The sequence below is a fragment of the Sinohyriopsis cumingii genome, chromosome 12, assembly GCF_028554795.1.
Source record: "Sinohyriopsis cumingii isolate HCF-2022 chromosome 12, ASM2855479v2, whole genome shotgun sequence".
Taxonomy (NCBI): domain Eukaryota; kingdom Metazoa; phylum Mollusca; class Bivalvia; order Unionida; family Unionidae; genus Sinohyriopsis; species Sinohyriopsis cumingii.
The window spans coordinates 22,945,198-22,966,897 of NC_142972.1; the positions used below are offsets into that span (position 1 = coordinate 22,945,198).

Genomic DNA, 21,700 nt, shown 5'->3' on the forward strand with positions numbered 1-21,700 from the left:
ACTTGTATATTATCATCTAATTTGACCAACGACTGGATCATCAACTAAGATGAATTATGTCCATCACTGCGTTTATCACTTCTACATTGTCATCAAATTAAGCCATGATGCAAGATATGAATACGACAGGCGACGCCTTTTTTGTCTCGTTTTCAAATCACATGCAACAGAAGGCTGAATTTTGTCTTTCCTAACTGGTGTAATTGTTCCTGCTGTTAGTGTTGTCATCAGATAGCGTTAAGTGTTGCATTTACCTTAAACTGTTGCAGGAATCGTTATTAAATTTTACAGCTGCGCTTATGTTGATGATCACTACACACTACTGGCAAAATTAAGTAACGGGTTAGGAATTGGAATTATGTGGCGTGGAAGGCAATACGTGGAATTTATCTACATTATTATTATTATTATTATTATTATTATTTGTCTTTTCCACGGCCTTTTTCATGGCGTTTCTGACTGATATTTTCTACTGGGATTAAACCACATCCCGTGGAATTAGATCTCAAAGCCCTTTCTCTGCGATTTTGTTTTCCGAGGTATGCTGTTTTCTGATGTAGGTCTGGCTACTGCTAGCATTTTATAGGCTGTCTCCAAACTTTTGAGTTATTCCTTCTAGTACTGCCAACACTTTTTGTACGATCTCTGTGCGATACGAGCGACCCCCTGATAGTGTTGTGTCTACTGATTTCGATGACATTCCTAATCAGTATTATTAGTAATTAAAACAATACCATTCTAGATGAACGAAGGTACAATCATATGTTAGAAACAACCATGAAAGAAGACAATTTAGCAAGATATTTGTATGCAACTTGGTCATGATGAATCACAAATGAGTTATTTAATTGTTTTCACATGTATCATAATAACTTACACAATCATACACCAAAACTCCATTCGGACAAGTACATGTCACACAAATTTCCTTAATCATGTTTCTTTTCTAATATCTCGCCATCATTCTGTAATTTTGACCAATGCATATAAAATTTATTTTATGCTATTCGTACACATATGTATACATATGTTCAAATGCAACTAGAACTAGCCACATTTATATATATGGACATGCTTTCCTTTTGCACATACGTACAAGCAATCCGTGTCTGTCACATTTATTTACATAGACATGCCTCCAGTTACAACTGGTTTATTTAGATTTCTCTGTTCAAGGAGAGAGTTCCGCTGAGACCATTTAAAATCAATTTAAAACATCGGTGCCTTACAAGCAAGCCAAGTTTTGTAGCAACAATGTACATTGTATGCTAAACATATCTGAAATTTGGTGCAAGAAGGTAAAACATGTCGTCTGCTTCTTAAACATTATATTGTATGGTCGCATTTTAAATAATGCACTGTTTGAGTACAAAGCATAACAGTCACTCAAATAGATGAATAAAGAACTGGGTTTATTTGGCTTCGACTTGAGTACATGTATCTGAAATATGAATTCTTGTTCCTTATAACTACATCAACGCGTTCCATGGTGTGTTGCAAGCTCGTCAGTTAGATGCCCGTGTATAAAAGTTACTGAATTTTACGAGATAACAAACAAAAGTGCACTTCCTTATCAGTTTATCATCTGAGCGTGGGTTTGGTACTTAGAACAGTTTTTATGACTCTTCTCAGATGACTCATCTGATGAGACGTCATTTCCTGCCAGATACTAAAGAGGCGGCCATCAGCTGCAAGTGCGTGCAAAATCTCGTTGTTTTTCACGAGACGAATGGATGTGTTGTACATGCTATGAGCAGTCAATTTTTTAGAACCCTCATCATTAGCAATAATCACCACACTGTGTCCTGAAGAAAAAAAGAAAGAAGATTTTGTGTTGCTCGTCAATAACATGATATTTTTGCAGGATGTTTGCAGCATTCAAAACAAATTTCTAAAAACATTATGTTTTACTCAAGTTGATAGAACTCTTAAGCTGAGTGGGGGGTGGTGGTGTCCTAATGAGTGACACCACTGTAAAGCGAAAATCTAAATCGTGGCAATAGAATTACACGTATGGACATACCGCTGTACACAATAATAAGCAAAATGGTATTTAACCACAAATACCATCTATTTGTCTTTTTATAATAGTCTAAAAATAGTTGTAAGAAATTAAAAGCGTGAAGCGTATCATCTTATAATTACGTTGTAATTTATATAATTCTGAGGGATTCAATATCAAACAAAAACTAAATGGCCTCCTTCTGGTCCCGTTATTGGACTAAACAACAAAACAAAACTTATCAAAACTGATCTTTCAACAGACCTCGTATAAGGAAATTTATTTATAAAATGATATGATAATTGAAAGGACAAGAAAGAGTGCCACTTATGTATGGGTTAAAAATGAAGTCATAAGTATGTGCATCAACTAAAGGAAAATATCCCAATGCCATGTTACCTGGCTTTGATTTAACTGCCTTCACAGTCATTATTTCGAGGTCTTTCTCTTTCTCTGTTCCGTTGCCATGGTTGTGTGTAGTTTCGGCATCAATAAGGACAAAGTAAAGACGGACGTTAGGCAGGTAACGTAGATCTTCTTGTGACGTTACATTGTGATATGGTCTAACTACCACCCGGATGTCATCGAAACTCTTTAAAATGGTGTCCAAGAATGTCTGATACAAACTGCTTCCTCTTTTTACCAAAACTATGCACAGTTCATTTCTGGCAGACCCACTGTGTTTGGGTGTTGAGCAGGCAGATGAATTCTATTAATAAAGCAACAAAAATCAAACAAGTGATAAGAAAAATACATTTACCTAATAATTGTTTTAAAAAAATAGTCACATGCTGGTAAAAATCTTATGTATGCCTACACCATTAGACTGCCAACCCATACTGTCACTGGCAATGCGTGGAGTATTACGTAATCACAAAGTCACTGATATCTTGTCGGCGCAATTCAAACCTATCCTCAGATACCGATACGGTGACTACAGATCATATATCTTTTCCAATGGTCATGCGTTCTGCATATTCTAACAATAATTCACAAACTGGTAAAATATTGTCATTTAGTTTTGTGACCGAAGTACCGTGGTGTATATGATTAGTGAAAGAACAAAAACCTGACTTCAAAGAGATAAAATGTATTTACAAGAGATAACAATGGAAAACATAGCAAACTACCAAGTCATTATTTTATTCGGACCTGGGATTTGACAATTAGGCTTAATTGCTATAACGATGCATGTATTACTTTACTAGCATCATTACCAATGATTTGGCAGCTTATTAGGTCACGTTTATTTATTAGCAAAGGATGGTACACACTTGTATTCTATGATTAAAAATGTAGTGTAAATAAATAGTAAATCTACACACACACAACGACGGTTTAATTACACGCTGTGTTATTACGGCAAAAAGCGTTCAGAATCCTGTTTTATTAACTAAACGTATCATCCTATGGAAATCATCTACACCCATATCAACATGATGACAAAACACCAATAATCATGATCGTAGGGAAGAAACCCTTCACGTCTTAGTTTCCTATTCAATCTCCGTCACAAACTCTGATTACATGGATCAGTCATCACTGCTAGCTCCTAATCAATATTCGTCACGGACTCAGATGATATGGAACAATCATCACTGTTAGTGGATTAGTGGTTAGCTTGCTGGACTTGCGATCCAATGGATGCGGGTTCGAATCCTATTATCAGACCAGCCTAGGTCAGCTACTGTGTTGTGTCCTTGGGCAATGCACTTTACTCCAATCGATTCGGTACTAAATAACCAACTTGTGTTGTTGTGCCATAAAGTAATTAGCCAGAAAGGTTATCATCCTTGGCTTGGTCGCAAGCTACCACGCGAGCATATACAATAAGCTTTAAATATCTTTTTGCCGTCGGTTTGCGTTTAATTAATATCCTGTAAATGAGATGAAATTTAAAATATGTAACCAGTCTGAGTTTCTTCCGTGAATAGATGCAATATTAAAATCCAGTTGTTACGGATATATGTACTATCTATTAATTTTTAATACAGTTTTATTTAAGTCATTTGGGTTTATTACATTTATTTTTAAATATTGTATTATGGTAAAAGTACATGTACAATACGCGTAAAATTCTATTCATAAACCATGGCCCATTGATAAAGTCAACAATTATTTCTGTCAAATTATACCACGTATTAGTTTGAATGGAAGTCACGAAAACATCACGTGATACTAGGACTATATTCGTCAAGAAAGATATCATGCACGCCCAAGTTGTTGACTTTCTCAATAATCAGAGAATGTAAAAACATGACTGTTAAGTATTTCTCAGTAAAATTATTTAAATGTTAGAGAATCTTTTCTGAGATTAAAGTTGTGTTGATTTTGTGCGCACGTAGAGACAATATTTGAGAGTTAAAGCACAACGTTATGATTCTACAGTAATACGCCGGTGTTTATACTTAGTTCGTTTGACTAGCATAGTGGAACGAGACAGTACCTGTTCGATTATGTGAAACTATTCAAGCACTTTTGTGATATTCTACTTTCGTGAAATTTACTTGAAGTTAAATCCTTTGGACTTAGAACTGATTTTTCGTTGGTGCTAGCACGTTAGTACATAATCACTTTAGAATCACTTTAGTTACTTGAACTTGCCAACCATTATGAGCTTGCTTACTAGGTACTAAGATCTTGCTGAAGCGAAGACTTCTTTGACGAAACAGGTCAAGAACATCTTGATGCGTTATTTGGTGAACCAGAACGTTTTTGGTAAAAGTATTCATAGTTTGATAAAGAAGACTACGTATGGTTCGTTTAGAAGTTTGGAAATGCAGACGGAAATAGAGTTAAAAAGATTTCAGCTTCAGCATGAGCTACAAATGCAAAAGTATGAGAGAAAAAGCCAGTTGCTGAAAGAAGCATTGCAACTGAAAGTACAAATGCAAGAAAGAAAGGAGGAAAGAGAGATGAAATAAAGAAAGGAGGAGAGAGGGAAATTCGGGAAGACCAAATGCAAATGCAAGAGACTGTGGAGGAGAAATAAAGATAGGGAGATGCAAGACAGATATAAAAAGGGAGTTCAAAGGAAAGGAATTGGACCTGGCCTGTAAAGGGCACTTTCATGAATATACTGGTTCTTATTTTGATCTTACCAAACATATCAGACTGGTCATCCCTTTAAGAGAAAAGGAGGTAGATAAATATTTTCTTAGTTTCAGAAAACTGATGATAAATCGCTATGGTCGAAATATTTTTGGACTTCATTATTGCAAAGTGTGTTTACCAGTAACGCTAGTGATGTCTTTACTTCACTCTGTTCTGAAAAACAGTTGATTATGCTATGATCAAAGAATATGTCTTGAAGGCTTATGAAATAGTTGATTATGCTATGATCAAAGAATATGTCTTGAAGGCTTATGAAATAGTTGATTATGCTATGATCAAAGAATATGTCTTGAAGGCTTATGAAATAGTTGATTATGCTATGATGAAAGAATATGTCTTGAAGGCTTATGAAATAGTGCGTGAGCCGTATTGTCAAAACTTTAAAAATTGTAGAAAAGAAACTACTCATCTTGAATTTGCATGGCAAAAGAACGATTGTTTAATAGATGATGCAGCCAAGAAGGTTGACAAAGATCATGATAATCTTAAACAACTCGTAAAGATTGAAGAGTTCAAGAATTGTGTCAGCAGTGGCAAGAGAACTTACACTGACGAGAAAGAGGTTGAAACTTTAGAGAAGGCTAGTAGGGCTGATAATAATGTTTTGATTCACAGGGTTCCATTTGTAAATAAATCTTCCCCGCAACAGGTTCTTGTGAAGAAACCATTTCAGTCTCGCTTGAGTACTTACAAGTTTCAAACTGATATAAATGTGAAGAATTCTAGATAAGACAGACCAGAAAGCCTTATCGCTCTCCACGCGGACTTATTGTAAGAGGAAAGGGCATGTTATTTCTGATTTATATAGGGTGAAGAATAGGCATCATACTTATAACAGAGCAGTCACAAAAGCTCTTCTAAGATGTCAAGATTACAATCATGTAATGAAAGAAATACAGCTGTTGGAGCTTGCATACCTCAGTCTGATATTGCTACGAACATTATGAACCATTCATGTCAAAGGGTTCTTTGTCACTTGTTGGTGTTTTAGATAAGACAATTCCTATCAAGATATTAAGAGACACAGGAGCTTATCAGAGTATTTTCTTAGTAAGTAATTTGCTCTTTTATAAGAAGTCTTCTTCTTGTGAAAGTGTTCTAACACAGGGAATAGAATGTGGGTTTGTAGACGAGTGGTCCGTGAGCTATCAAATTATCGTTTCTATATTGTATCTACAGGAAATTCTTCGTCAAGCACAAGCCCATGAAATGCTGTTGTCCTTGTCATTTTTGAGTAAATAAGACTTATTACAAGCTCTTAAATAATTCTTATTCACCAAAAATTAAAAGTGATGTTTCTAAATTTCATACATAATTTCATACTAGTCAAATGGTAGGTAAACCCAATCAGAAGATATCCAAAGCTCACCTGTCACCCACTCATGCGCGTGACGAACCATGTAGTAGAAAAACGGTAGACTGTGTCGGCCCTTTGCCTAAGACCAAGTTAGGCAACTGATGCTTGTTGACGATTATGTATGCGTCCACAAGATTTCCAGAGCTAATCCTTTATGGAATATCAAAACTATGACTTTCGTAGAAACTTTGTTAAGGGTTTTGGTGGCAAATTCCACTTGAGAAAGAGCAAAGGAAATTTCAGCATTCGTGACTCCAGACGGACTTCACCAGTACATCAGTAATGCCATTTGGGATGAAGGGTTCTCCAAGTTCTTTCAAAAGTTTGATGAATATGACAACTTTTGGTATAGGACATTGTGACTTTTACATCGATGACGTCACCATCTACAACGACACCTGAAAAACTACATGGAAACTATCCGAAAGTCTTTCGAAAGGCTTAGTGAAGCAAATCTGTGGATTAACTTGAGCAAACAAATTTGCCGTATTTTTGCTAGCTTTGTGAGACAAGGTAAAATAAAACCTACAGAAGCTAAGGTTAAGGCTATTTCTGAGTTCCTTGTGCCTATCAGTCAGAAGCAACTGATGCTAGTTTGGGTTTGACTAGTTATTATCGGAAGAAATTTTGCTAAAATATTTCCATGATTGCTGAACCCTGACCAATTTGTTAAGTAAGAAGACCAATATTCACTGTTCGGAAAAATGTCAGGAGGCTTTTGATAAGTTAAAGGCCATAATCAAAAGTGCACCAGTTCTTTCAGCTCCAGATTTCACTGACCCATTCAAAATGTCTGTGGATACAAGTGACGTAGGGGTTGGTGGAGTACTGTTACAGGAAGACCAAAAAAAAAATGGTTGCTATTTTGCAAGGAAATTGAATTAGTACAAGAGAAATTTTTCCACGATAAATTTCTGTTTTACTGTATATACAATTATTGTCCAGTTAGTAAGGCACACAAAGGTTTTCATAGATAAGCATACATATATACATTAAGACATATAGGCTATGTAAAAGATGGAAGGATAGACACAAACAGAGCAGCAGGGAGGCCGAACAGACCGAAACTAAAAGAGGATTGAACAGACAAAAACAGTTTCATAAATACAGGGAGGCTGAACAAACCGAAACTAAAAGAGGATTGAACAGACAAAAACAGTTTCATAAATACAGGGAGGCCGAACAGACCGAAACTAAAAGAGGATTGAACAGACAAAAACAGTTTCATAAATACAGGGAGGCTGAACAAACCGAAACTAAAAGAGGATTGAACAGACAAAAACAGTTTCATAAATACAGGGAGGCCGAACAGACCGAAACTAAAAGAGGATTGAACAGACAAAAACAGTTTCATAAATACAGGGAGGCTGAACAAACCGAAACTAAAAGAGGATTGAACAGACAAAAACAGTTTCATAAATACAGGGAGGGTGAACAAACCGAAACTAAAAGAGGATTGAACAGACAAAAACAGTTTCATAAATACAGGGAGGGTGAACAGACCGAAACTAAAAGAGTACTGAACAGACAAAAACAGTTTCACAAATAACAAACCGAAACTAAAAGAGTACTGAACAGACAAAAACAGTTTCACAAATAACAAACCGAAAAAAAAGAGGGCTGAACAGACAAAAACAGTTTCACAAGGGGAGGCGGAACAAACCGAAACTAAAAGAGGGTGAACAGACAAAAACAGTTTCACAAATACAGGGAGGCGGAACAAACCGAAACTAAAAGAGGGCTGAACAGACAAAAACAGTTTCACAAATAAGGGTGAACAGACCAAAACAATTTTACAAGTAACCCCCCTCTGCTGTTGTGAGAAATCTTCGAGTTTCCAAGGAAAAACATTTTTATGTTAACCATACAATGTATCAAGTCCGATACGGTATCGTGTCCGCGGGTCGTGTAAATTTATTGTCACAAATCCATGCGGGTTTCTTTGAGCGCGACTAAAGAAATTCTTAAACTTATTAATATCCATATCGCCGCTACACCAGGTTTGATGAATATTTCTCAGCGTATGAACATCAACTCCATTAAACACAGCAAGAAGATTACAGTTATCCCTGATTACTTTTGGTATTTGTGTGTAACGTTGAGTAACATAAATGACATCGGTGTTTTTATGACGACCCCGGGAAAATATTCTTGCAGGATTTTTTTGCTTGTCCAGCATCACATCATCATACACTACTAGGTTATTTATTTCCCCGTTAAGGTCTTCAACGCTGGGAGCTTCTTCGATATCAGTGATAAATTCAACTACTCCCTCGCCGTCTTCACTCAGCGCTTTTGCACTCTCATTAAAATCTTTTATAACATTATAGCATCGCTGATCATCTACAGATGGTGCTACCAAATACAGCTTATCCCACTTCATCCACTTCATTATCATGTTCAACAGCAGTTGCGTTTTACCCGATCCTGACGGTCCTATGATGATCATTCTGATAGAGTTTGGTAGCACTGAATTATGCTTAACTGGCTCCTTTCTTCGCGTCGCAGAAAAATCTGTAATTTCCATTTGTATATAAGGAATAATAATTATGGATCTATATTGTGTGAAGTGCCGGGCACGAACCCCTACAAACGACATAACAACCATTACAACAAAAAATAACAGACAAGCACTTTCTGGTAAGTGTGCGCGATGTGGCACAAAAAAATTTAGATTTCAAAAAAAAGCGAGAATTTAGCGGAGGTGACATTGCAGCCAAACTTGGAAAGCTCCCCGGAACTCCCTGGGCAAAGTATCCCGGAGAAAAGCATCTCCCAGGATACAATTACTGCGGTCCAGGGACACGACTAGATATCAGACTTGATGAACAATCTAAACCAAAACCGGGAGAGTATCCGATAAACGCTATCGACGCAGCGTGTCACATACATGATGTTGCTTATCGAAGTAAAGATCTACAAGACAGGCATATCGCGGATGTGAAATTAATTCATGCACTAAGCGCCATAAAAAATAAATCATTTAAGGAGTCACTCGCTAATTGGTTAGTAAGATCAGCGATGAAATCTAAATTAGCATTAGGCGCTGGATAATTAATAACAATGGAAGCATTTCCAATGCAAGCGATTTATTATTCCCCAATCGGATACTGGAGAGGTAACTCAGCAATTAATAAACTCGCCAACGCGGCATCAGTAACACGCGAGGTTGCCAAAAAATGGCTGTCAAAACAAGCAATATGGCAAATCTACTTACCACCACCTCGACAAATCAACTTTGCACATTTTGATGTTAGTGTGCCCAATGAAGTTCATCAGGCTGACATACTATTCCTGCCTCATGATACTGTCCGTAGAAAAACATACAAATACGCGCTAACAGTAGTTGATGTTGCTAGTAGATACAAAGAAGCAGAACCGTTAGCGACTAAAACAGCCGCTGAAGTTGCCTCTGCGTTTAAACGAATTTATCAGCGAGGACCTCTAAGCTGGCCCCGATTATTACAAGTTGATCCTGGTAAAGAATTTCAGGGCGCGGTATCATCACTGACAAAGCAGCATAACGTTGTTATACGACGAGGGCATACTGAAATTCATCGGGATCAGGCAATTGTTGAGCGATTTAATAGAACACTCGCTGAGAGATTATTCGGATACCAGTACGCGAGGGAATTCATTTACGATACGAGATCTCGTGAATGGGTTGCAAGACTGCCAAACGTGATAGCCGCGCTGAATAATGAAATTACCAGAACAACAAACATGAGACCTGTAAATGCAATCACAAAAAAATATATACCCGGCGTCAGTGAACGCGGACATGTTTCAACGCAGCCAGGGACGCTAGCGTCCCCACTGCTGGGTAATGTCACCGTTAGGTATTTATACGAACCAGGCGAACTAGAAGGAGGAAAAAAAAGAGCAACCGATCCCACATGGAGTGTTACTACACATAAGATATCCAGCATAACAAGATCAACTGGGAGAAACGCAATCTACAGATTAGATTCAACTGCTCCTCAGCGTGGATTCACACGCGAGCAACTTCAGGTGATTCCCACGGATACACAATTACCACCCCGATCACTAAAGTGATTCGCACTAAAGTGATTCGCACTAAAGTGATTCAATCATTTAAATAACTGCAGCAACCCCCCTGCGTCGGTTACACTCAAGACAGGTCAACATCACATTTTCACGTGTATGACCAAGGCTACTATCTATTCTATCTACGGTAAATTGTCTTGGGTCGTTTTTCGAATACTGCCACAGCAATAAACAATTACAACTCGCACAGTGATTATTCTGCTGTTGTTGTAATTGTATTACAAATTCAACATCCAAACTTTGTTTGGGATCAAACTCTCTACCATTTTTTTGTCGCTCTGTTTGTAACCGGCTAATTTCTTTCTTATTGTATCATCAGCGATTGATCTGTTGATGCTGTCGTTGATAACATCATCTAATACAATTCTTTGTAACTGAGCTATCCTTCTTACTCTTGACACGGCTAAATAAACTAAATTTGACCACTCGATGCGATCATCAACAATCCAAACTGTTGTATCTGAAATAGTTAGTCCCTGCGAACTGTGGATGGTCATAGCGTATCCTAGCGTCCACGGGGATTTGCTCATTTTCAGTGCCTGTTCGACAGCATCAACATCAACGATAACAATATCATTCAATACTAAATTTTGTTTTTCCGGACCCGACGCAGTCAGGCGCCCTGGAATATCAACATCAATATTCTGCAATCGCGTATCAGCTGGTCTATAACACAACGGCACTGGCAACATGGGAAATTTCTTCTGATGTAACTGAAATAACCGCTGCTGAAGTGTGTCCCTGACTATCTTTCTACTTGCCACAATTAAATCACCTGGTTTCCACGTTTCCCAAAAGTCGCTCAGCGAAGTCTCTGGAATTATTTCACGCATTATCTCACACTGGACTTTATTGGTTTGTAGCCTGATCAGTGTCTTAAACTCTTTCAGCGTTTCATCGAGTGCTCTAACATCGTTAGTTATTTCCTCATAATAATCTACAAAAGTTTTCAGCCACTCGTGTGGAGATTCACCTGTAAATGGCGGTGGTTGACCATGATCGCCGCACATCACCACTGCGGTATTTTTCTTTAGCAACCAATCCAGAAACTGTTTTAATATATCTAACGGCACAGTGTCTATCTCATCCCAGATTATTTTCTCGGGAATATATTTCTTACCCATTCGTTCAGGTGTCCACGTGCCGCCGCTGTATTTGAAAAAACTGTGATACGTGCAAGCGTTAACATCCCGTTGTCTCATCTCCCTGGCAAGTCTGTGTGTGGGAGTCAGCACGACCAAGTCAGAACCGCGAAATAATTCAATCGCCCGAGTTGTCTTACCAGAACCACCAGGGCCGTTCAGATAAACTGTTTTGTGTCTTGTAACAGGATCGTGCACCGGCGGAGACAACGAAACCGTCGAAGACATTTCTGCGCTGCGATACTCATCCTTAATTTCAACGTCAGCTGATTCACAATATCCTTGTAACATTTCATTCTTTATTCTCCACGAGCCCCACGATGGATCATCCGATATAACATTATCCAACAGCGCTGAGTGTTTTTTATCAATATAAAATGAATCCGTTGCAACTCTCACTGCGACAACAGGGAATCTATTAATCATCGACAACAAATTTATGGATACATAAGCTAGCATCGAAGATCTCAAATGTGTGTACTGAGATGATTCTCCGTCGATATAACTAAAAACAGTCCCTAGTTTTTCCCCGTTTGACAGAAACACATCTTCGCGGTTACAGAACATGCTGTTCGTGGCTGCATCAGCGACAACAAGATCCAATTCAGTCTTGTCCATGATTAATCGACTGTGATGTTGTTTATGATCATACGCTCCACCTTGAGTGAATTTCCCTATTATTCTTCGTCCTAGATCTTTTGCTGTGCTTTCGTCATTTCTGAGTTTGTTTTTAAGTACTTCAGGAGCTTTCTTGATGATAGCGTCGATAGAAGTTTCTGGATGTTCTCGTGACCAATCTTCGATGACTTCTTCTAACGTAACCGGCGTTGGAGTTGGCAACCAAACTTCGGTTTGACGACAATAACATATAATCGCTTCGCTGACCGTCAGCGACAACAGTATTCGACTGTCAAGCATGTATCGCAATAACACTATCGGTGCCCATCGCTTCTCAACGAAATGTCTGCCAAACCAAACATAACACACAGGATGTAAATCCTTAGCGAATTTAAACGACGACACACAAGCAAATCCGGTCAAGTCAAAATCAGGCAATGGTCCGTTTACAGCAACTCTTGTCATCGAGTTTGTAACGTGGCCAAACCGTTTAAAATATTCGCTGCATTCTCCACGCCCAAGGAAACTTCCTGGATAACACGCCGTCATGTCGACGGATATCATACCGCGGTGATCATATCGAGTATTCCACAAACCGCCGTGTCCGTATTCAACACAGCTCTGTTGGATATCCGCAAGAAAACTTTTCGGAGTTGGTCTCCATGAATTTCGTTCCCGGGCTACATGTGCGGCAACACCCGGGACAGTAAAACAGTGTGTCAGTAATGTATCAGTGTTGCCCGCATGATATTTTTCTGCGAGTTTTTTCATTTCCTGCTGTAACGCCGTTGTTCTGTATATTTCCCCGTCGGGTCTCACAAACTGATCATATTCTCCATCTTCACTACTTCTGAATAACCACACAGACACCGGATCGGTTTTACTTATCTGATAAATAAAATCAAACATACCCGTGGAACCGTTAGCGGTTCCCTTGCTCGGCAATTCCGGATAATACTTCACAACACGGTCTCGCGGGAATATCCTAACCGAGTCAGTCCAGGCGTGACTGTTATGATCGATAATAGTTATTGGTGTTCCACGGGAATTGTATTTACACTTATACAATACCTCACCGGTTAACGATGAAACCGTTATAGGAAATTTTAGTAATCGCTCTAGCTCAGCAACATCATTTATTGACGCTCCTTTATCCGCTACTCGTGTCGCCCACGCTGTTATTTTAGTTTGTCTTAGCGGTGTTAGGCCGTTTCCTCGCATTGCATTTTTAAAATGTTCTATTACTCGCTCAGCTACACAATTCATCTTTGACTCTGTCAACGGCGACACCTTCATCGGTTTGAGTTTATCAACGCTTGGTTTCTTCATCGGATAAATTCCATAAATGACTGCGGTCACAGGATACGCTCTGGCATAATATGGTATATCAATCCCAACAAGTACTCCCGGTTTTGAGTCTTTACTTAACAGAACGGTTTTTCCACGAACCCCCTTGGCATCAAGAACAGGGTCTAGTTTGTCTCTGATAATCCACTTTCCGTCGTCGACTCCAACAATAAATTTTATCTGTACGAAATATCTTCTATCGTCGAGATACCCAATTATGTTACGCGCGATTGTATCGTTCATGGTAGCATCAATGATACGGCCACGAGAAATGCTTTGCATGAGAAGTCCCTTGGACTTCCAGAGAGAAACGCTCGCGTCGGGGATAATTTTATACGAAGACCACGTGTGTGCGGCACCATCACGACGAAACTCTTCTTTGGCGTTCTTGATAACACCAATTACCGTTGCTAACTCTCTTCGTCGTGGATCAGCGGTTAACCGGTCAAGATCGAATCGAGAACCTGATACGGGTTTTATTCTGGATAGTCTTTCAAATTCCTCCATATTATAATTAAGACAAGTATTTAAATAGACAAAAATATTATATATAATGAACCAATGCAAGTGGATTAAACTAAATTCATCAGCGCCGTGTAGCAAACCATGCAGACACGAATACTGTGGACAACATGCTCAACAGGTCCGCGGGGAGAGTCTAGGACCGATACCGTGTATCAGATGCGGCATTGGAGTACGAGGAAAAACGCAATTATGTTCAGCGTGTGGTGGAAAACGCTATCGAGAACTAAAACGGTATTATGATAAAAAATATCCAGACTGTGATAACGCTCTCTCGGAGCGTGATTACATAAATAAGTTTTCAGACAAATTAGACAAATGATTTGCTTATAGTATAATGAATCAAGAATTCGTCCGACATCCAACTATTCCAAATTATGAGGCAAACCGAGATGGCATAGTGAGACACTGCACGCGAAGACGACCAGTTGGTGGAGTTGATAATGGTGGTTATTCAAGATTTACTGCCACGTGCGGAAAGAGGTATTTATGTCATCGTTTTATTTACGAATGTTTCTTTGGAGTGATCCCTAAGGGTTTTGTTATTGATCACATTAACGGTAACATACTTGATAACTCTATAAACAATCTTCGCGTGGTCACTCAGAGCAAGAACTGCCTACTGGGTAACACAGGGTGTTGTAAAACAGTTGCAAGAAGAGCTATTAAATCTATAAACGCAATTACAGGTGAAGAAATTGTATTCCAGTCAATAAACGCCGCCGGTAGGTATTTCGGTATTTGTCCACCTGCTGTACAGCATGTCGCAGATGGGATCTACAAAACAGCATTTTCCAAGAAGCTCAAACAGAAGATTTCATTCTGTTATATAACTCCTATCATTGACACAAACTCGAAGAGTTTCCAACGATAACTCCTCCGAGAATGTTGTAACGCCCGCAGGCCAAAAATAAACGGTAACATGAGGTCCCTAAGGGAAAAATCACAACACGAAGGTCTAATATAAGACCAAGAAAAAAAAATCCTAACAAAGAACCGTAACCCCGAAGAGTACCCGGTAAGTGATAACCGCTCATCATCTATCTGTGTTTTTGTTTTGGCGATGCTAGCATCGCTCAGTAAAGCATTTTTCATGCATTTAAAAATATGAAAATATATAATAATATGAATCACGAAAACATAAATACCATACTTGTTGAAATTAAAGAATTACAACAGCGAGGTTTTAATATTTTACTAGACACTGAAACAATTATGTCAGATTTTGAATCCCTGAATGAGCTATCACGGTTGGGGAAGAACAATCTCCCTGCCAGATATAGGTTCATTAAAAATGTACAGGATCGTGTTTACAAATCACTTGCCGGGATAACTGAAAATCAGGTATCTGAATTTATTCCACTGTGCCATGCAGTTGAGAAGATTCGTCTTGGATTGTCACAAGAGTATGAGACTCGAAAATTAATTAACACCAGGGTGAGACTGTTAAAAGGTTATATAAAGAATCTAGACGCGGAAATGCCTGAAAATACTAGTATTTGTGACGCCGAAGAAGTATAAATACCACCGCGTGTGACTCACACCAGGTGAAAGTAGAACCTGAACCACGCCAGCGTGGAAATGTAAAGCACATTTCTAGGGGTAAAAAAAAAGTGTATTATTTTTTTTTGCCTTGGAGGGGCGTTTTCAGATTTTCAGGATTTGCTTAAGCGCTTCAGCATCAATACAACAATGAGAATAGTTCATAATCTGTTCTCGTTGACACCAAACTATGATCATATGATTTTGCTGTAACTGCGTCAATTGTGACCGAGTTAACAAGAAGTCTTCGTCACCATACACGTCAACGATTATTTTAACGGGGAAATACTGTTCTGGGAATGTCTGTCCGAATGCGGTTTTTATTGCCTCGTGAAGAATTTGCTTATCATGAATATGAACTCGTGCGTGAATGTATTCACATTGATACATTATACACAACTGTTTTTTTTAAATGCGTGCTAGCACGAGAAACTCTTCGAGTTTCCAACGATAACTTATGCCGAACCACTCGGGAGAGCATTTTAGGATTTCACCAGTAAGTTCACGGAGACAGTCTCGCCACGCAGGTCCAACAAATTCCCCCTCTGGTCGGTGAGTTTGAAATTTATCGTTGACAACCACACGGTATGACACCGCAGATAGACCGGATTGATTGGTTCTTGCACAATCAGAAAACCAGGGGGGTCTTTTGGTGTGAACGTATACAGGATAAACCCCTGTTGGGCCGTCGTAGTATCTGATGCGCTGTAACTGCCATCGATGACGTCACATACAAGATTGACCGCAATAACATCTGTGATATTTACGATCCCGGGTGAGATGTGTCTGCCATCGGATGCTGTACTGTTGTCGTGCTTGAGAATAACAGGTTGTGGTTTTATTCGTTCGTACGCGGCAAGAATATCTTCGAAAGATTGATCGATGAGATCAGAGACTGATTTTCTCAGCTCGGGCACGTTATATCCAGGAAATTTAAAATCTGAAATATCATTCACTTGAATACCATATTTAATTGCAAAATCTGCTCTGGCTATCTGTCTATAATTATCATCGATATAGTCTTTAAGATCCAGTAAAGCCTGAATTATTCTTAGATTTATAGTTTCCATGGCCGATGCGAGTTTGTTTAGTTTTTCTATGGTTGTGATAATATTATCACGCGGACTTGTTAAATCAGAAATATAATATTGGAAATATACTCGCAGGAGTTGTAGCTGTTGTTTATGTACTAGATTGATCGGAATAAATAATTCAGATTCTATATCATCTAGACGGTAAACACGGAGCTCCTGCCCCCCCTTAACACGTGGAGCTTCTATACTCCAAGTATCGGGCATTAAAGTACTTTTTCTTGCTAGTAATTGATCTGCAAGGAGTAAATAATAATTGTACTCGAGGTCGTGTAGTGCTTCTTTATAGGTCATAAAATCCGATTTTTCAGGTTTTGGTGGACGAGGTTTAACCTCGGGGGCCTTTGGCCATCCTAATAATGTTCGGATTGAGCTGTTATAAATATCCACGGCGTATCCTGGTGTTGAGATTTCAATGACCGCAGACAGCGTTGGTTCATGAGCTGTTATAGATATTTTGGCTTCCTTGCCGGTGATTCGTTTTATTTGGCGTTGTATCTCATTATTGATTTCTTCGATCTGATAACTCCCAGTGGGAAGTGTAATTGTATTCCAGTCAAGTTCACCCTGTTCGCCGGAGTCGGCTTTGCTTTTCCCGAACACGAATGAATTATTTGGCTGCAGACCACCAAATGATGCCGACCTGATATTGGGCCAGCTGTGATACACGCTGAGCTTTGCCAACGCGATTTCGCCCACTGGAATTGGAGTTCGAAAATTAATACCAAATTCTGGTTTAGTCGAGGACACTGAGATCATTGTGGTCCTTACCGGTGTTGTGTTTGTGACTATTTGTTGAAGAAGTTCTATTGACATTATTTATTTGTTTAGTTTTCAAATAGTCATTGTACGCATCTGACATTAGTTTGAATTCAGAATCTGATATCGACGCGGCGTCGCTACCCTGCACGTCTAACGATGATGATATCAGCGATGATAATTTCTGATATGCGGTCGTGGCTGTATTTAATTTTGTCGTGTAATCGTGTAATTTTGTGTTAGCACACGAGGATATTTTTTTTGCTATGATGCCGAAAACTCCTGCCACGGTAGTGGTCGTACAAACAGAGATTGTAGCCGCGACTGCAATTACCGGAGTGACCGCTGATAGTATTACTCCCGCGGATGCAACAACGGCAGATACTGAATAAACCATAATGTCTAACACTGTTATGCGTCTGCGGTATTTTTTTACCTTTTGATTGGTTACTTCGATGACAGTTTTTAACTCAGATTGCCACTCACGGACTTGATTATATCGATATTGTTGAGCATCTGGCGTCGTTGACATTATTCAATTACGCGGTAACCAATTGAGGCGTTGCAGCGACGAATTCCAAACAAAACCAGTAAGATGTTGCTGTTAAACTATCGTCGTCGGCTTCAAGCATAAATGTTTCCTCGGTTCCGCTGTTTAGTATTACAGTGCAAACCCCCGAATACTTATCGGTGGAATGTCTCCAAGGATATGTTGTGAAGATTTCAAATTTAGCGGCTGAAAACACAGACAACCTGTAAACACCGGTGGCTGTTGCTGTATATTTGATAGTGTTATTTTGTCGTGACCATGTTGCGAATCCCGATGATACCGTGAATACGATGTTGGTGATATGCCCGGGAGTAACTCCAGTGGGAACTTTAATCAAACTGGTTTTGTTAACGATATCAGGAATACCCGATACGATATCCTGCTGTGTTTGTTTGATCGTGTTAATGTCGGTCTTTACATCAGCGAGTTTTACATCGACGACTGGAGGAGGCCCAAAGAACTTATCCACGGTTTCACTGGTTTTTTGAAAGTTTTTTTGGAGTCTTTTAAACCCGTTCACGTGAACATCATACTCTGACTGCAGCGTATTTAGTTTACCGTTGACGATGTCCACATATTGTTTGTTTGACGCATCCTGGTCGGATTCGGGATTCGCTAACGCGGTTATTTTGTTGCCGCTCATGCTGAGTTCTCCGGTCATTACGTCGCCGGTTTTTTTCACACAATTTTTAATTTCATCGTTGATGTCTTTGATGATTTTGTTCGATATACTTGAATCCCTGATGCTACCACGGCCAGTAAAAACGGGAAAGTTACCAGGGACAGCTGTACGAACATTACGGATTAAATCATTCCACTTGATGTTGCTAGTTTTTAGTTTTCCTTGCTTGTCCTGAAAAACAGCAACTTCATCTGGGTCAACTCCGGATAGATTCAAAAGATTATCGACTTCATCTCGGGTCGCATATTTTGAGAGATCAGCATCTGTGCTTGGTTTACCTCTTCGTGTGAAAGGTCTTCCGTAAATATCCACCATTATTCTTATTGCTGTTTTTCAAATGCTAGCATTTCTCGATGCGGTATATTCATACATTACTTTATGAGGAGGAGTTGCTGGATTTCTTGAGATTGCATCAAGAACATTTAAAACCTCCCTCCCACAAATGGGCGGATCAACTAATGTTTGTGTTGGTAACGTCGACTGCCACACTGGAACATTAAAAAATCTGCTGACATACCTGAGAAACTCAGTTGGCGGTGCTAAACCGTACGAATCGAAATAAATAATTCCGCGTGGATCGATCGCGTAAGCAACCCAGTGAGTTCCAGGACCGTCTTTGTTGTCGAGATTGATAATGCCAGTTTCTGGATTATTCGGTTGTTGCGGTAATTGATCTCGCATAAATACTCCTCTGAAATGTTTTATACGCAATTTTTTAACAGTATCGAGTAAATCAAAATTGCTCATCGGGGACACTTTGTGTTTCAGCGTTAGAAATTTTTTGGATACCATGATGCGGGAGTTCCCGGTAGTCTTAGACCGCGTCCCTTTTTTTTCTTATATCCTTTTCCGGTTACTTTCTTTAGTGCCATTCCAGCTGCGGTTCCAACTGCACCAAGTGCTGCTGCCTTTGCTACGGGTGGTGCTGCTGCTGCAATCAATGCCGGTATTGCTGCGAGAAGAGGAAATATTCCACCGGTTTTAGTCATGTCCTTGATAGCTGCAGCAGAGAAATCAAGTCGGACACCGGTTTTTGCTGTTAGTGCCTTATTAAAATGTTTAATCTGAGTATTAGTCAACGACAATTTGTTTGGACCACCAGTAATCTGATCTCGTTTTAGTGTTATTGATGTCCCGCACGTGCTTGCGTTCTTCGATTGCAATTTCTTTGTCTGACCGGAAGTCAAGGTGACATTAACGTGACTGTATGACATTATATTTCAGAAACTAATCTAATTGTTACATGTTTTCTACTGGAGCGTCAATAACTCTCATTCGTCCGCCAACACCTTCAAGCAGCATTGCTTTATCGGAGAGTATAACCGCGACAGCTCTAAAACCAGCAGCGGGAAACTCACCTACATGAGCTTTGAAGTGTATATCAACGACAGATTGTTTGGTTAGATCCAAATGTTCCAGCGAAAAGTAATAAATCGGATACAGCGTTGTAAAATCCAGTTGTGATATCTGCAACCCGGTATCAATATTTTGATCACGTCCCATAAATGTCATCAGACGATGATACACACGCGCGACCTGATTGTTTGTATAATCTATCAGTATGTCCTCAGATGGTTCTTGATGCCCGTTTATTCGCAGCGAAACTTCAGAGACATTAAGTTTGTCAAATATCATATGCGATCGTGTTTGACTATTTACTCTTGCGTTAGTCTGGAGTGCCACGAAAATATGTCGTGGTTCTGACACCCCCTGCTGTGATGCTATGTGCCACGTAAACTGCCCGAGACCGGCACCTTGAATGGAATCTGTTGATGTTGTCAACCATGATATCAATGATTTACCACCTGTGTCCATGAAAGAGAGTAACCGTTGCTCTTCAGTGATTGATGGGGACATTACTGGCATCCACAACGCAAGCTTGAATAATATTACTTTACCGGCAGCAACACCAGCATCATCGTCTCGCCAGATAGCGTCAACGTCATCACTTTTTCGGTTAAGTACAACTGTATGATTGGCTCCAAAAATAACCTTTCTGACATTTCTGCAAAATCCAAAGATGTGAGACAGTGGAATTGCGCATGAAAATCTCCTACGGTCACCTGATAACATTAATTTACGCGTAGCAAAACCAAGATTGTAATTAGGGTTGGGAAATGAAAAATGTTCTACGTCGTTAAAACCAGCATCAACAACAGGAGGAACAGCACGGTTGGTTGGTTGTCTCATAATGCTAGATCTATGATCCGGATGATCAGAATTATCCTTAGCGAACATCATAGTCGGACCAGCTGATCTAGTGTAATCATCTGAGTATCTCGCTAATCCCAGGATTGTTGTAGCAACGTCAACATTATCCTGAATTATTTCAATTTCTCTTCCGTCAATGCTGTATGAAGCACTTTTGAACAGCGCCATGATACCGTTGTTAACAAAACCAACTCGAACATTAGCTCCGTATGCTGTATTAGCGACAACATCTGTTACAAGTTCACCCGTGACTTCAAGAAATGCTTCAGCGGGCAGGAAATATCTACTTGTATCCTGGACTCGTAATTCAATTCGTCCGCGTTGATTAGGTACTGTTGCCTCATAAGAATAATACTGATAATCGCGCACGGACTCATCTTTGAGTATTGGTGCATCCATGTCGAACGCTGGATCAGATATAGGTTTAAACATTTTATATAAAATTATCGTCTTCTAAAACGAAATCCGCTTCCTGATATCAGGCTTGTATTTATTTGTTCGGGTGTTTGGGTTACAAGCTCTGCAAGTTTTTGATTGGCAGCCTGATTTATTACTTTACTGACGTCCGCGGGCATAAGTTCAGTACTGGCCAGTTTCACCGGTGGTGGTTTTTTTAATCTACGAGTTAACCGTAACAGTCTATCCTTGATTGACGCGAATGCCTTCCCGGCGAGATCACCAACAGATCCAAGGGC

At 39.4% G+C, this 21,700-nt stretch overlaps 1 protein-coding gene across 3 annotated transcripts in view; it reads right to left on the reverse strand.

The window, feature by feature from the left end:
• Positions 1-1,393: 1,393 nt before the first annotated feature.
• LOC149786100 (uncharacterized) overlaps positions 1,394-21,700 on the reverse strand; it is a 36,849-nt gene continuing 16,542 nt past the window's right edge. For all 3 annotated transcript variants that reach the window (XM_089976412.1, XM_089976411.1, XM_089976413.1), the window contains 2 exons: positions 2,402-2,711; positions 1,394-1,805 (listed from right to left, as the gene is read on the reverse strand). In XM_089976412.1, coding sequence (XP_089832538.1) covers positions 1,582-1,805; positions 2,402-2,711 — 534 coding nt within the window. In that variant the 3' untranslated portion in view covers positions 1,394-1,581. The remainder of the gene's footprint in view (positions 1,806-2,401; positions 2,712-21,700) is intronic.